We start from the raw sequence: 15,662 nt of genomic DNA, 5'->3' as shown, positions 1-15,662 counted from the left end.
TATTTACTCACTACTGTTTGTCCTGGATTATGCTGGTAGTAGCTGGTATTAATAGAAAGAAGACATGGTCTGCATTTTCAGGGAATTCATGTTCTCATGGTATATATGCATATATAAGTTAACATTGGGATATGTTCTAGGTGAGAGGTAAATATAAAGGACTGTGGGTAGAGATGAGGAAGCACTTTGGGAGGAAGTGGAAGATGGGGTTTGGTACCAGGACTAGTCTCAGGAAATGTTTTAGTGAGAGGATTTCTGTAGTGAGCTAGAAGAAAGTGAGGAGTTTGTTTGGTGTATACTATTAGGAAAATAAGCATTAAAATCAGCTTGAATAAAGAATAAAATCTTTTTGTTACCCAAAGACCCATATGATCAGCCCCTACTTCAAAATATGTCCTTTTACTATCAGTCCTGACTTAGCTTCAAATAAGAAGGCACAGCTTGCTCTCTGAAGAAGAATGGCAGATAAATTAGTCTGTTATATAGCAGTAGGTAAAGCGTGAGCAAAGATAGGAAGATGCATTTTGAAAGGCGGAGTTGCATGTTTTGCAGTTAAAGGTAGACACTGCAGTTGTATAGTTTAAAGACCCTTTGGTTGTTTTGGTTGCTTATAATGGGTATTAGGGATATGCATATTTTTATATAAATAGGTTTGTAAAGATTTAAGAAAAGCTGGTTAGAGATAGTATACTTTTGGTGGAAATTATACTATGATTTTACTACTTGTTGCTGTTACTTTGTATTTGGGGTTTTAAAAAAACTATTTTGTCTTAATGATCATATAACTTATATGGTAAGTATTAGTAATATTACAATTGAGTGGCTTTTGTGATAGACTACAGTTACATATTTCAGGTATAAAACCAGATGAATCTATTCATTTAATAGTTACTACTAAGTGCCACCTGTGTGCCAACCCCCCTCCCTTTTAAAATTCAGATGGATTCGGGTGCCTAGGTAGCTCAGTCGGTTAAGTGTCCGACTCTTGATTTCAGCTCAGGTCATGATCTCAGAGTTCTCGGGGTTGTGAGAATCTCACGAGCCCCGCACTTAGCGGAGAGTCTGCTTGAGATTCTCTCTCCCTCACCTCTCACCGCCCCCCCCCGCCCCCACACACACACGTGGTCGTTCTCACTTGCTCTCTCTCAAAAAAATTTAAAAAATAGGGACACCTGGGTGGCTCAGTTGGTTAAGTGTCCACCTTCGGCTCAGGCCATGATCCCAGGGTCCTGGGGTCAAGTCCCACCTCGGGCTCCTTGCTCAGTGGGGAGTCTGCCGCTCCCTGCTTGTGCTCTCTCTGTCCCTCTGACAAATAGATAAATAAAATCTTTTTAAAAAATTGAAAAAATAAGATAAAATTCAGATGGATTCTCTAGTAACTGCCTCAGAAATTTTTCAGAGCAGTGGCAAAAGCATTACTATTTTATGGGTTAGGTATTCTTATATTTTGGTACAGTATAACCTTTAAGCATGAAGTATAATTTCATTTTTATTTCACTTTAAAGTACAGTTTTCAGATTTGTATATTCTTGTGTGCATATTTACTGAAAGTACTATCTTATGAAACTCATACTGTTTTTTAAATATGTTGACATTGAGGAATTTGGGGGCAGTAGCATGTGGCCTGGTAACAGCGTAAGAAGTCTTGAGCTTCAATATTTATTTATGTTCCATCTTATTCCAAAAAGAATTTGAGTTAGCTAAATTTCCATTTTAGCTCTATTACTTTTTGTGTCCATTGTTTTCTTAGTTGCTCTGATTTAAAATCCAGCCAGTTAAGCTTATCTCAACGTATTCTGAATTCTAAGTGTTCAGTGATATGAAGAGAATTAGATATATTTTAGAAGTGGAGCTAACACAACTTGCTGATGCATTGGATGTTGTAGGGGAGGTAAAGGAAGGAATCAAGGATGATTCCTAGCTTTTAGACTTGAGCAACTGTTGAATGGTAGTGCTATTTGGACATGTTTGTGATGTCCATGAGACACCCAGTGGACAATACAGTAGACACCTATTTGGAGAGATTCAACAAACATCACACAACACATTATTATTAGCTTAGAGCCTTAGATAAACAATGAAACTGTTCTACCTTGTTAAAGAACTCAAATCTTAACACATAAATGGATACCTTAAATGAGGATAGTTACATTGCACGTGACTTAGAAGCTTTTGAGAATCAGTTTATTGATTTAAGATTAAGGGAATAAAACTTTTGTGTTTTAAGAAATAAAGAAAAAGGGGTACCTGAGTGGCTCAGTTGGTTAAGCGTGTGCCTTTAGCTCAGGTCATGATCCCGGGGTCCTGGGATCAAGCCCCACTTTGAGCCTTACATCAGGCTCCCTGCTCAGCGGGGAGCCTGCTTCTCCCTCTCTCTCTGCCTGCCGTTCCCCTGCTTGTGCTCTCTCTCTCTGTCAAATAAACAAATAAAATCTTTAAAAAAAATAATTTGGAACTTTAAAACAAAGTGAATATTAAGCTTCATTTTTGTTTGCATCAAATATTCTAATGTGTTAGAGACATCTGTATGACTTGTTTAAGAAAGCTCAATAAGTAAATGAATTCACCCATTTTTAATGTGATTTGCATTAGATCTTGGTCTATAAAGTCCAAGAAGATAGTCTAGTCTGTGCCTTCAGTTTTATAGTTTAGTGGATGAGACCGGCAAGATTGAAATCTCACAAGTGGTAATAGAGCAATGTATTATTGACTCTTCGGTGCTGGGGGCTGAGGAGCTGTTAAGGGAAAGCTCAAGAAAGCTTTCACAAAGGAAATAACACTTTAGCCAGAGTCCTACTGTTAACTCACCAGCAAGGGTAAAAATTGTCAAACTGTGATGTTGAGGGGCGGAGGGTTGCTTGTGGTGGTGGTGTGGCTGAAGCATCAATTTCTTAAGAGAATGTTACAAAAAGAAGCTAGGAAATTGGACAGACAGCATTCAAAATGTTATAATTAAACAAGGAATTGGTAGTTTAACTTGGAGGTGATGGACCCACGAGAGGATTTTTAAGGGAGGGACTAAAAATGATCAGATTTACCTTTTCGGACAGTAACTCTGAGATAAGAAATTATTTAAAGGAATTTATTATGTGACTTTTTCAAGATGTTTAAGGGTAGACAGTTGCAAATCTTAAAGTCTTTTTGTTTTGTTTGTTTGCATAGTTAAAAAAAATCCATATATGATATAGGGTATGGTATCTATAAGCTTATGTAAATACACCACTTAGCTACAATTTACTGAGTTAGGATAGTAAATGATTCAGAGTACTTTCTTGCTTAGGATTATATTAAATAATTATGTTAAACTTAATAAATGAATTATTTTTTTTAAGATTTTATTTATTTGAAGAGACAGACAAAGCCAGAGAGGGAACACAAGCAGGGGGAGTGGGAGAAAGAGAAGCAGGCTTCCCGCCAAGCAGGGAGCCCAGTGTGGGCTCGATCCTAGGACCCTGAGATCATGACCTAAGCCGAAGGCAAACGTTTAACGACTGAGCCACCCAGGCACCCCAATAAATGTATTATTTTATTGGTGTTTTAGTTCAGTGCTATTTTCACACACACTGTCACATGCAGTATATTTATGAATAAGATTCCTTAGTATTTTACGTTTCTCAATTAATTAATTTCCTAGTAATTAATTTCACCTAGAGACAATGGAATTGGTGGCCAGGAAGTTAAAATGAAATTACATGAGTAGATACTTCCATTTCATATAGTTAAATGAGCTTTGGTGCTACCCCTACTTCAAGCACTATTTGGACATTAATTTTGATGTATTAAAAGAATAAAATCTTTTGCTTAGGCCAGCATTCAAATCTTATTCTAAGATTAATGTATTTAACATACAAGCATTTAATATGTTCTGGGGTACAGAACATTACAAATATTAATCTGATCATAATCTTATACTCACAGAGCTTACAGTTGAGCCGGGGAAATAAGATGTATACTCTTTATGTATTTATCATAAAGAGAAGTAAATGGTGTTTTAAGAGTGCATATAAAATCTAAAAAGAATTCAGAAGGGAAAGATTATTTTTGCATGAGAGGGATAAGAAACTTTGAAGGACCTAGGACTTAAAAGATGGGTAAGATTTGGAGGCTTATTTACTGAGTGTGGGTATTATCCTCATATTACAGAAGATGAGACAGGTTAAATATATTCATTGTCATACAGCTAGAAAGTGGCAGATCCAGAATTTTAATTGAAGCAACTAACTGTAAAGCTGACCCTGTTTTGTTTTGTTAGGAAATATGGCCTTACTTGGTATCTTTTTAAAACATTTGGGTAGAATTTTTTGATGTCAATTTTTTTATGTACAAAGTTTTCATGTTTAATGGACCACCTTTGTTTTATTTATACTACACCAGAGATGAGTATTGCCAATGGGTATGAAACTTTAAGTACACTACTTATGTAGACTTATTTTAATAGAACATTGGGAGCTTGAAGTAGAAAGCGTACCATGCTGTGCTGGGCTTTAAGAAAACTGGATATATAAAAATTCAAACTCAAATGAGATGTTTATTTGTACACAAAAGTGTTCTTATGTTTTATTATATGAAAAATGCAGTCATTTCACATAAGAACTTTATTTTGCCCATTTCTCAATAACATAATTTGTCATGTAAAAAAAGAAATGATTGGAGTGATTGCAGGTATTCCAGAAGTTCATTAACATTTTATAATTAAATTCATCCCCTCTTCCCTTTTCTTTGTAGTTATATACATTTTTTTCAGTGATTGTTACCTAATTCCTTTTCCCCCTGTGTTTCTGCAAGTGTTTAGATTGATAACCTTCTGTAAGTCACAGTCACATACAGTATTTTGTAACGCATTAAGATACTATAAATAACTGAAAATTAAAATCTTTGAGCAAAAAAATACAGAGATTCTAATTAAATATGTAAGATGTATATGTGTATAACTGGGAGGGTCTTTGTTAACATGGATTAAGAAAATCATGAGCAATCTTTTCTATTCCCTTTAATTTTTTTAGCATTTAATTTTCCAAAATCTTTTTAAGTTTTTATTTTATTTAAGTAATCTCTACAACCAGCGTGGGGCTCAAACTCATGACCCTGAGATCAAGAGCTGCATTCCTCCAACTAAGACAGCCAGGTGCCCCTTTAGCATTTAAATTTTTGAATAGGCAATACATTCATATAATCTCTAATAAGTATGAAATAATATATAGTAATGTTTCTTTCCCATCCATTTCCTATAGCTATTCATTTCTCTTCTCCACCAATAACAACAACCTTGTTCAGTTTCTCTCCCAGAGATATTTTATGCACATGTACAAGAAAATGCAAATATATTTTTATTCTTAACACCATCGGTAGTGTATTACATACACTGTTGTGTTCCCTGCTTTTTACACTTAATATGTATTTTGAGGCATTTCCATATCCCTATATGAAGAGCTTCCTTGTTTTCAGTTATATCATATTTAATTGTATGAATGAAACAAATTTAGCCAATCCTGTATTAAATAGACTTTTATTTGCAGTCCTTTGCTGTTTTAAACAATGCTACAGTAACTAACTTTGTGCATAATATGTCATTTCACATGTGCCGTTTAGAGGACAAATTTTTAGAAGTACACTTGCTGGGTTAAAGGGTTATGTGTATTTGTAATTGCCCAATTACCCTCCTTAGGGCTTGTGTTAATGTTCTCTTCTACCAGCATTGTATTGAAGTTTTGGTTTTCTCACACCCTCACCAACATTCCATTTACTTTTAAATACAATTTTTTCCCCTAACCTACTTTTGAGAACCTTATTACCATAGAAAATAGCATCATAAATGTGGGTAATTTAATTTCGGCATTGTGATAAGGCAGAAAAATGTGTATTCCTGTTTTAGGTCTCTAATACTGTCATTATAAAGTTTAGTAGTTTTTCAAAGAAAACAAAAGATTCACTATTCTGTGTTAAATTGTCTACTTATAAGATTATTTCAAGTGCTGTATATTGAAGTATATCATAACAAGAATATGTTAAGAATCTTAAATAAGTTCTGTGATTTAAAAAAAAAATGTTTTGTTGCTTAAACCTCAGCATCACAAGTAGCAAAAGTAAAATGGTGAAAAAGTTAAATGTTACCAGACTTTTTGTTCATTTCATTTGTAGTCAATAATTCATTGAATAGTAAAACCAGAATGCCTTCAATATGTCTTTAAGCTTGGAAGAAAGTAGGCTTCTTTGAAATTAAATTTCAGCAATGTAGTTGAGTAGTGAATTTAAACAATTCACAATGCTGACTTTCAGTGCTTCTGAAAGCAGGAAGTGTATTACTGACACGCAGAAATATTCCAGCCCAAAGAACATCCCTACTGCCATATGTGGTAAGAATTTGTCACTAACTCACAAACCACTTCTGTAATGCAGTGAATAAGCAGAATTGGTCTTTGTTGGACATTTCCAATTCAATATGAAAGAACTTTGTTTTGCAGTGTCTTATAAGTAATTATTAGCTTATGCCTTGGAAGGAGCCTGGCACATCATGGGTGCCCAAGGTTTATTGAGAGAAGGAATAAAGAAACTTGTACATAATCTTTTAGGCATGATTTACTTGGTTTTAGGGACCCATAGTTAAACACAAAATGTTGAATAAGTTAAGGACTGAGTTAAATATTCTGACTCAACTTATTAATGATTTCTTTAAATAAAATTGCTTACTTTTATTTTAGTGTCCCCTTTCAATGCTATTTGGAAAATTAATCTTATGTTTGCACTTATGGTTAAAAAAAAATTATCCTTGGGGTTAATTATTAAGGGATAGGGAGATACTGTGAGCCTAGAAAACCAGGAAAATGAGCTGTAAGGAATTGGGGTTAGCAGAATTCAATACAGAGCTATTTATAAATCATTAAAATTTTGAAAATATTAATGTTTTTATAAACTTGAATTTTTTTGTTTATATTTTAAGCGATTAAGAAGATTGTCTACCAAATATAGAACAGAAAAGATTTATCCCACAGCCACTGGAGAAAAAGAAGAAAATGTTAAAAAGAACAGATATAAGGACATACTGCCATGTAAGTTTGAAATGCCCTCATAGAATGATTAGAAAATGTTAATTAGTGGCTTGTAGCCTAAACTAGTTTTATTCTTCCTAATGCGTTTGATTGTAAAGGAGTTAGTAATTAACTTCCCTTTACAGTACTCTATAAGATAATTCGTAATTGTGCTTCTTGTTTTTCCTTCTGAAACTACTTTTTGTTTTTTACTTTTTTCTTTAAGCATCACAATTACTCTGATACTTACTTTTAAATACAAAAAAAATCCAAGTAAGAATGTCTTTTGTGCACTCCCTGTTCAAAGAAGGTATTTTGTTAAAATAAAATAGATAATTCAGTAAATATAATGGAATAAATTTTATAAAATGCTAAAAATACTAGCTCTTATCTATTCACAATTAGAACCTTGATTGATTAATTATGCATGAAAACATGAACCATAAGGGTATTCATGCCTGCATATCTGCTTTCTCAGTAGGCTCGGTATGTGTCTCTGAAGAGTATACCTTAGACTGACAGCATTATATTATAATAATATAATTATATTCTTAAAAAGCATAGTTTTTGGCAAAATACCTTTAACTCTAAAAGCATGCATACTTAAGTGTGTTCCTATTTTATACAAAAAATTTACATCGTACATGCTATCTCTTAAAGCTGCTAATAGTCTTTTTCTTTGGGCGCCTGGGTGGTTCAGTTGGTTAAGCGACTGCCTTCGGCTCAGGTCATAATCCTGGAGTCCCTGGATCGAGTCCCGCATCGGGCTCCCTGCTCGGCAGGGAGTCTGCTTCTCTCTCTGACCCTAACCCCTCTCATGTGCTCTCTCTCATTCTCTCTCTCAAATAAATAAATAAAACTGTAAAAAAAAAAAAAAGTCTTTTTCTTTTCCTTCAACTGTCTTGAAATAGCTACATTCCATGGTACCATTCCCTCAACTCTCACTTGTTGTTTTCCCCAGCCTTAAGTTGAGATATAATTGACAAATCTCATTAATTTTTAAAGGTTGTTCTCTCTAAAATGTCTTTGATAAAGTTTTCAGTGACTTTATTTGTGCCAGATTTAGTAGTCTTTTTTCAGTGCTTACTCCTATCTGTTAACCATTTTGATGTCATTGACTAGTCTCTATTTCTGAAATTTTCTTCTTCCATGAAATCCTTCTTTCAGATTGGCTTATCCCTCTCTTTCTCACTGTCTTCTTTGCATAAATTTAATCCTTCAGCTTTTTCTTGTTGTTGTTCAACTGTATTCTCAGCTGTGGGATCAGTGGGTGTCCAGTATTAGCAGAATTACTAAGTGGCAAGTGTACATAGTATAATGGTGAAGAGTTTTGGCTCTGGAAGTTCAAATCCTAGCTCTACCACCTGCTATTTATATGACTTTAAACTCATCCTTTCTGTGCCTTTTTTCCTCATCTATAAAATGGAGATTAAAGTAATAATACTCTTTATGATTATTTTGAGCATTAGATAGGTTAGTGCATGTTAAAAAGCTTAGAATTATACCTAGCACATTGTAACTAAACATTCAGCTTTTGGAAAATACAGTCCACTTTCTTACCAATCCCCCTCAGAATGGTGGATGGTGTGGGTTTTTGGACAGTTTTTATTAAACAAGATAATCTCAACATACTCTTAATGTACTCTGGAATTAATGCATATACTTTTAAAGAGATAATTTCTCTAATTTCTTTTTCTATCATCTGGGGAAATGAATCTTAAACAGCTCCAGCTTTCTGTTTTCATATGTTGTGTTTTATTCATTCATTTTACAAGAAGCTTTGAGCAAATACTGTATGCTGGAGATACAGCAGCAAACAAACTCAAAAATCCCTGCCTTTATGGAGTTTATATTCTAGTGAAGGGGGAATAGACAGTAAATACAAATAACATATATGGTCTCTCAGCTGGTGGTTAGTGGTATTGAGGATAATACAGTGGGCATGAGGCACATAGAGACAGCTGAGACTAGAAGGGGGGGAAGCTTTACAATTTTAAATAGAGATAGAGGGAGACATTAAGTGGTGTGCTATAAAATTGGCCCTCTAATAAATAAAAACCTTAATTTGTGTTGTTTGTTAATTTCTGTGGTAAATGGATTATTTGCCATAATCAACACAATGAAACTTTGTGGTAGGTACTAGTATATGCCATTTTGCAGATGGGAAACTGAGACAGAAATTAAATAGCTTGTCACATAGCTAATAGAATTGATGAAAATTTAAACTCAGGTGATTTTTGTCCAGAGCACTAGTTCTCAACTAGGGTGATTTTGCCCCTAGAAGAGACAGTTAGCCAATGTCTGGAGACATTTTGGTTGTCACAACTGGGATATGGAATGGCAGGCTGCTACTGGCATCTAGTGGGTAGAGGCTAAGGATGCTGCTGCATCCTATAATACAGAGGCTACAGCCTCCCCACAAACAAAGAATTAACACAAGGCCAAAATGTCAGTAGTGCTCAGGTTGAGAAGCCTTGCCCTAGATCCTGAGCTCTTAATCATTGTGCTATAGTCAGACTGGCAGTGTCTTTTTTCCTTTTAAGTTATTTAAGGTTTGATAAGTCAGTTTCCAATAAATTTCTAGTCATTTTAATTTGGAAAATTATATTAAAAGCAATTGGATTTAGAGATGTATATTTACTTACTGTCATAAAAATAATATAAGTTGTCAGTTTCCTTTGCATGTTTAGCATGTCCAGTGCTTCCAGACACAGTATTTTTTTAAACAGCTTTATTGAGGTATAATTTACATACCAGGTATAATTTAAATATACAATTCAATAATTTTTAGTAAATTTATATAGAGTTGTGCAACCATTGATACAATACAGTTTTAGAGCATTTCTATCAACCCTCAAATGATCGTTTATGCCAGTTTGCAGTCCTTAGCCCCAGGCAACCACTAATGCTTTCTGTCTCTAGATTTGCCTATTCTGGAAATTTCATGTAAATGTAAGTATACAATATGTAGTCTTTTATGTCTGGATTTTTTCATGAAGCATGTTTTTGAGGTTCATCCATGTTGTAGCATCTATCAGTAGTTCATTCCTTTTTATTGTTCAGTAATATTGCATTGTATGGATATATCACATTTTGTTTATCCATTCACCAGTTGATGAACATTATGAATAATGCTACTATGAACATTTCCATACAAATCTTTATGTGGACATACGGCTCTCTTTCTCTTGGGTAGATAACCCAGGAATGGAATTTCTGGATCTGTGGTACCTTATGTTTAACTTTTTAAGAAACTGCTAAACTTTGTTAAAGTAGCTTTGTACCATTTTACTTTCCCACCACCAATATATGGGGGCTCGTTTCTCCACATTCCTTTTTACTGTCAGTCTTTTTGAGTACAGTTATTCTAGTGGGTGTGTAGAGGTATCTCTTTGTGGTTCTAATGTGCGTTTCCCTAATGACTAATGTTGAGCATCTTTTCATGTTCTTTTAGCCACTTGTATATCTTCTTTGGTGAAAAGTCTCTTCAAATTCTTTGTACTTCCATTAGATTTTTTTTTTTTTTAATTCTATTGAGTTGTGGGGTGCCTGGGTGGCTCAGTCGGTTAAGCATCTAGCCCTGCATTAATCTAGCCCTGCATTGGGCTCCCTGCTCGGCAGGGAGCCTGCTTCTCCTTCTCCTCCCTGCTTGTGTTCTCTGTCTCTCTGTCTCTCTCTCTCTCTCAAATAAATAAATAAAATCTTTTAAAAAAATAATTCTATTGAGTTGTTAAAGTTCTTTTTTTTTTTTTAAAGATACTATTTTATTTATTTGATGAGAGAGACAGCGAGAGAGGGAACACAAGCAGGGGGAGTGGGAGAGGGAGAAGCAGGCCTCCTGCCGAACAGGGAGCCCGATGTGGGGCTCGATCCCAGGACCCTGGGACCATGACCTGAGCCGAAGGCAGACGCTTAATGACTGAGCCACCCAGGTGCCCCGAGTTGTTAAAGTTCTTCGGCTGTCCTAGATACAAGTCCTTCTTTACATACATGGTTTGCAGATTTTTTCCTCCCAGTTCATGGCTTGTATTTTTATTTTCTTAAGGTGTCTTTTCGTTTTCTTAAGGTGTCTTTTAAGGTGTGCAAGCTTTTTTAATTTTGATGGAGTCCAATTTATCAGTTTTATGGATCATGCCTTTGATATTCTGTCCATGAACTCTGCCTAATTCAAGATCACAAAGATTTTCTGTTTTCTTATTTTTCTTCTGGAAGTATTGTAGCTTTAGCTTTTACATTTAGGTCTATAATCCATTTTCAGTTAATTTTCTGAAATAATCTGTATGTAGGATTGTTCTAATACCATTTGTTGAAAAGACTGTCCTTTCTCCACTGAATTGCCTTGGTACCCCTGTTGGAAATCATTGGACCATAAATGTAAGGTTTTTTTTTTTTTTTTCTGGACCCTTAATTCTACTACACTGTTGTATTCTTAAGCCAGTATCATACTGTCTTCATTATGGTAGCTTTGTAGTAAGTTTTAAAAGCAAGAAGTGTTAAGGCCTCCAACTGTGTTCTTATTTTTTAAAATTTATTTGGTTCTTTTTGTTCCTTTGCATTTACATATAAATTGTGGGATCAGTTTGTCAATATCTGCAAAAAACCCTTAATGGATTTTGTAAGGATTGCATTGAATCTGTGGATCAGTTTGGGGAGAATCGCCATCTTAGACCATATTGATTCTTCCAATCTATGAACATGAATTGTCTCTCTCCATTTATTTAGATCTTTAATTTCTCTCAGTAGTGTTATTTGGTTTTTAGTGTACAAGTCTTGTGTTTATTTTTTTAAATTCTTTATCTGAATGAAAAATTTTTTTAAGATTTTATTTATTGTGAGAAAGAGAGAGCAAGCACGCACAGCTGGGGGAGAGGCAGAGGGAGAGGGAGAAGCAGGCTCCCTGCTGAGCAGGGAGTCCGATGCAGGGCTTGATCCCAGGACCCTGAGATCATGACCTGAGTCGAAGGCAGGCGCCCCTGAATGAAATTATTTTATTCTCAAATTCTTTATTACTAGCACCTAGAAATACAATTTATATATATATATATGTATATATTTTTTTTTTTTAAAGATTTTATTTATTTGACAGAGACACAGCGAGAGAGGGAACACAAGCAGGGGGAGTGGGAGAGGGAGGAGCAGGCCTCCCGCTGAGCAGGGAGCCCGATGCAGGGCTCGATCCCAGGACCCTGGGATCATGACCCAAGCTGAAGGCAGATGCTTAACGACTGAACCACCCAGGCACCCCTACAATTTATATTTTTGTATTGATTTTTTTTAATCTAGTGACCTTCCTGAACTCATTTATTAGTTTAGTAGTTTTTTATGGATCCTTTAGGATTTTTTAGATACTGAGTCATTTTATCTGCAAAAAAATGACAGTTTTACTACTTCCTTTCTGATCTGAATGCCTCTTTTGCCTTGTTCTACTAGTTAGAACCGCTAATACATTGTTGAAGTGGCAAGAGCAGACATTTTTGCTTTTGATCCATTAAAAGTAGTTTCATCATCGTTCAAAGATTATATGGGTTTTTCTAGAGCTATCTTGGAGATTTGATTCATTTTATACTAGAATACTGAGGCCAGTTCCAGAGTTAAGAAATATCTAGATGCTCTTGTGTCAAGAATGATCTGTGCTTTGTCTGCTAAGAGGACTAAAATCCAGCTGGCTAGCCTTTAGAAGTGATGGATCAGGGTGCCTGGGTGGCTCAGATGGTTGGGCATCTGCCTTCGGCTCGGGTCATGATCCCGGGGTCCTGGGATCGAGTCCCGCATCTGGCACCTTGCTCGGCAGGAAGCCTGCTTCTCCCTCTCCCACTCCCCCTGCTTACGTTCCCTCTCTCACTGTCTCTGTCTCTGTCAAATAAATAAATAAAATCTTAAAAAAAAAAAAAAGTGATGGATCAGTATAATACACATATTGTAATTTAATTATGAAGATTCTTGTTTTTCCCTGAGACCTAGGATTTAATCACTAGGAAGTTTCGGTTTCTTCAGAAGTGACAGTATTTAAATATTTTCTTTTTGTTGCCATAGGTTGTTGATGTTTGTTTGGGGGAAAAAATGTTGTGTAGAGAGCCTCCTGTGTGGCCAGTCTTGGTTTTATCTGTTTGGAGTTGGGTTCTTGGGAGATTATAAAGGCAATCAGCAAAACCATGGAGAGGAATGATTGTTTTAATTTCTTTAATATTCTTTAAGTTATACACGTTTATGCTTAATAGGAGCACCAATGAAAAATCGAAAATACACGTGATGATGTGTTACGTTACATAAGCAACCTAACGTTGGTTTTTAAAATTATCAGTAATATACTGTGATTATTTGGTATAAAGCAATGACTACAAAATTGGTTGTGTTTTAGAGTTTAAAATAAGCTATTTTTCTGCCCCATCTTGAAGTTACTGAATCAAACTTACTACAGAATATGCTACTCAGAAGTCTTGTATTTTAATTTGCTTTTTCCAGCCCCCAGGTGTTGTATGATTAGAGATAGATGAAATAAGATTGGCAAAATGTTGAAATTATTTAGTATTTGTCTTTTTCTAACTTTAATTGCCTTTAATATTCATCGTCCCTGGATTAGAAAGGACCGTTATAATGATAATGGCATCTTACATATTACATGCTATGGTTCTTTCCAATCTGGATACTTGTGAATATTAGGCAATCCTACTGCTTTAGGATTTCCTAGGCTCAGAGTATCTTCCCCCAAATATTTATTACTACAAATGGAAAGATAGTAACTTTACAGTGGGCGACAACCAGGCGACACCATATTAACCAAGTATTCAAGGTTAATATCACAAATAATATGGAATTGACATCATAAGCCCCTTGGTGTGTCTTCTCACTGAGAAGGACACATCATTCTCTGGTGTTCCTGCCAAAAATGCATAAACCTCATTCCAATCACAAGAAAAAAAAAATGAGTCAAAGCAACTTTGGTAGACTGGAACAAACTAAGGAGAAATAGTAACTACATGTAATGTGGGATCCTGGAAAGAGAAAAATAATTTTAAGAATCAACACAAACTGGAACAAAACTATTTGCATTACCTATGACTAAAGACTCATTTTTCTTTTTTTCATATAAATCGGTAGGAAAACATAGACATTGGTAAAAATGTGCAAAGGACATAAAGAAGCAGTATATGGTAAAAGAAATCTCAGTAATCAGTTAACTATGAAAAATGTGCGACCACTTGCATAGTTCAAGAAATACAAGTGTGATTTTTTTACTTTTTAGAATGTCACCTGTTAAAAAGTATAATACCCAGTCACTCTTACAAATAGCATTTGTACTGTGTAAGTTAGTATACACCTTTTAGAAGGCAAGTAGCATTTCTTCTTTTAGGAACTTACGTTATACCACTGCTAGCAGTGAAAGCAGATACATGTACAGCAGTGTTCAGTGTGGTAGTGTTTTTAATAGGAAAAAATGGTCCATCAGTACTGTAGCTGGTTAAATAAATGATGAAACATCCATATAATGGATTTTATGTAACATGTGAATAAAATAGACCTGTATTATGTTAGCTCTGGGAAGAATTCCAGGATATAGGATTAACTGAAAAGCGAGATAACAGAATATGGGATCATTGCATTTGCAGTTTTCAAAGTATGTAGGTATATGCATAAAAATTACTTCTGGAAGGAAAAAAGAACCTTAATAGTGTCTTTGTTGGGAAAGAGAGACCTGGACTTCAAGGACAGGGGAAGATTACTTTTCATTTTATACCTTTCTTTAAGGGGCACCTGGGTGGTTCAGTTGGTTAAGTGTCTGACTCGATCTCAGCTCAGGTCTTGGTCTTGGAGTCATGAGTTCAAGCCCGTACTGGGCTCCATACTTGCATGGAGCCTGCTTAAAAAAAAAAAAAAGCCTTTCTTTAAAATCTGATTTTTAAAAATTGTATACATATTACCTTTATTTGAAAGAATAAAATTGCAATTTTATAAAACTAATGAAATTTATATTTTTGAACTTTTTTGTAAAGATTGTTTTTTTACCTTAATTTGGCCATTACCTAATAATATTATTGCCAAGTGCAGTATTTAGCACTTTTTATGCATCATACTTCATGTGTCATAATTTACTTAATTTTTATAATTTCTTGTAAAATATGAAAGCTGCATTTCCTAATAAGAATTTTGGCAAATGAGCTTGTACATTAGTGATTAGTGTCCGCTACCTCATATGCTTGTTAAAAAACTGCAGAGGCTTCGCCCTGGGCTCTTGTCTAGCAAATCTGGGATGATGCCCAGGAATTTGTATTTTAAAAGAGTTCCTGAGATTGTTCTGATTACAGCTTTAAAACACAGCTTTACATCATCAGATTTTTGTTTTTTATAGACTTATTTTCTATAAATATGATGTTAGAAATTGTTTTTTTAAAGAAAATATTTTTGAGCTATATGGCTTATTAGACCACATGTCTACCAACAGGACATAATTTATGAAATCCTTTTTTTTTTTCTTACAGTTGATCATAGCCGAGTTAAGTTGACTTTAAAGACTCCTTCTCAAGATTCAGACTATATCAATGCAAATTTTATTAAGGTATGTATTAACTTCAAATGATGTTTCTCTGCCCTACTTAATGTCTTCCTACATACTAGTTTTATTAAAATTTTTTAAATTGC

At 34.8% G+C, this 15,662-nt stretch overlaps 2 protein-coding genes across 9 annotated transcripts in view; one reads left to right on the top strand and one right to left on the bottom strand.

Annotated features, from left to right (window-relative positions):
- The window catches only part of LOC145716378 (uncharacterized), a 116,958-nt gene that overhangs the window by 21,889 nt on the left and 79,407 nt on the right, over positions 1–15,662 (bottom strand). The window contains exon 4 of one of the 5 annotated variants that reach the window (XR_014139009.1): positions 14,761–14,883. The exons of 3 other annotated variants lie outside the window; for them this stretch is intronic. The gene's annotated coding sequence lies outside the window, so the exon portion shown is untranslated. The remainder of the gene's footprint in view (positions 1–14,760; positions 14,884–15,662) is intronic. One more of the 5 variants, XR_014139010.1, reaches the window with a different exon arrangement.
- PTPN12 (protein tyrosine phosphatase non-receptor type 12) overlaps positions 1–15,662 on the top strand; it is a 57,320-nt gene that overhangs the window by 1,104 nt on the left and 40,554 nt on the right. For all 4 annotated transcript variants that reach the window (XM_081799658.1, XM_081799657.1, XM_081799656.1 and 1 more), the window contains 2 exons: positions 6,938–7,046; positions 15,503–15,579. In XM_081799658.1, the coding sequence (XP_081655784.1) occupies positions 6,938–7,046; positions 15,503–15,579 (186 nt within the window). Of the gene's footprint in view, positions 1–6,937; positions 7,047–15,502; positions 15,580–15,662 lie in introns of those variants that run through there.

This window comes from Leptonychotes weddellii, chromosome 12 (assembly GCF_054177405.1).
Source record: "Leptonychotes weddellii isolate Sample4059 chromosome 12, ASM5417740v2, whole genome shotgun sequence".
In the NCBI taxonomy this organism is placed as follows: Eukaryota; Metazoa; Chordata; class Mammalia; order Carnivora; family Phocidae; genus Leptonychotes; species Leptonychotes weddellii.
The sequence above is the reverse complement of the archived record's forward strand: the minus strand, read 5'-3'. Positions and strand labels throughout refer to the sequence as shown.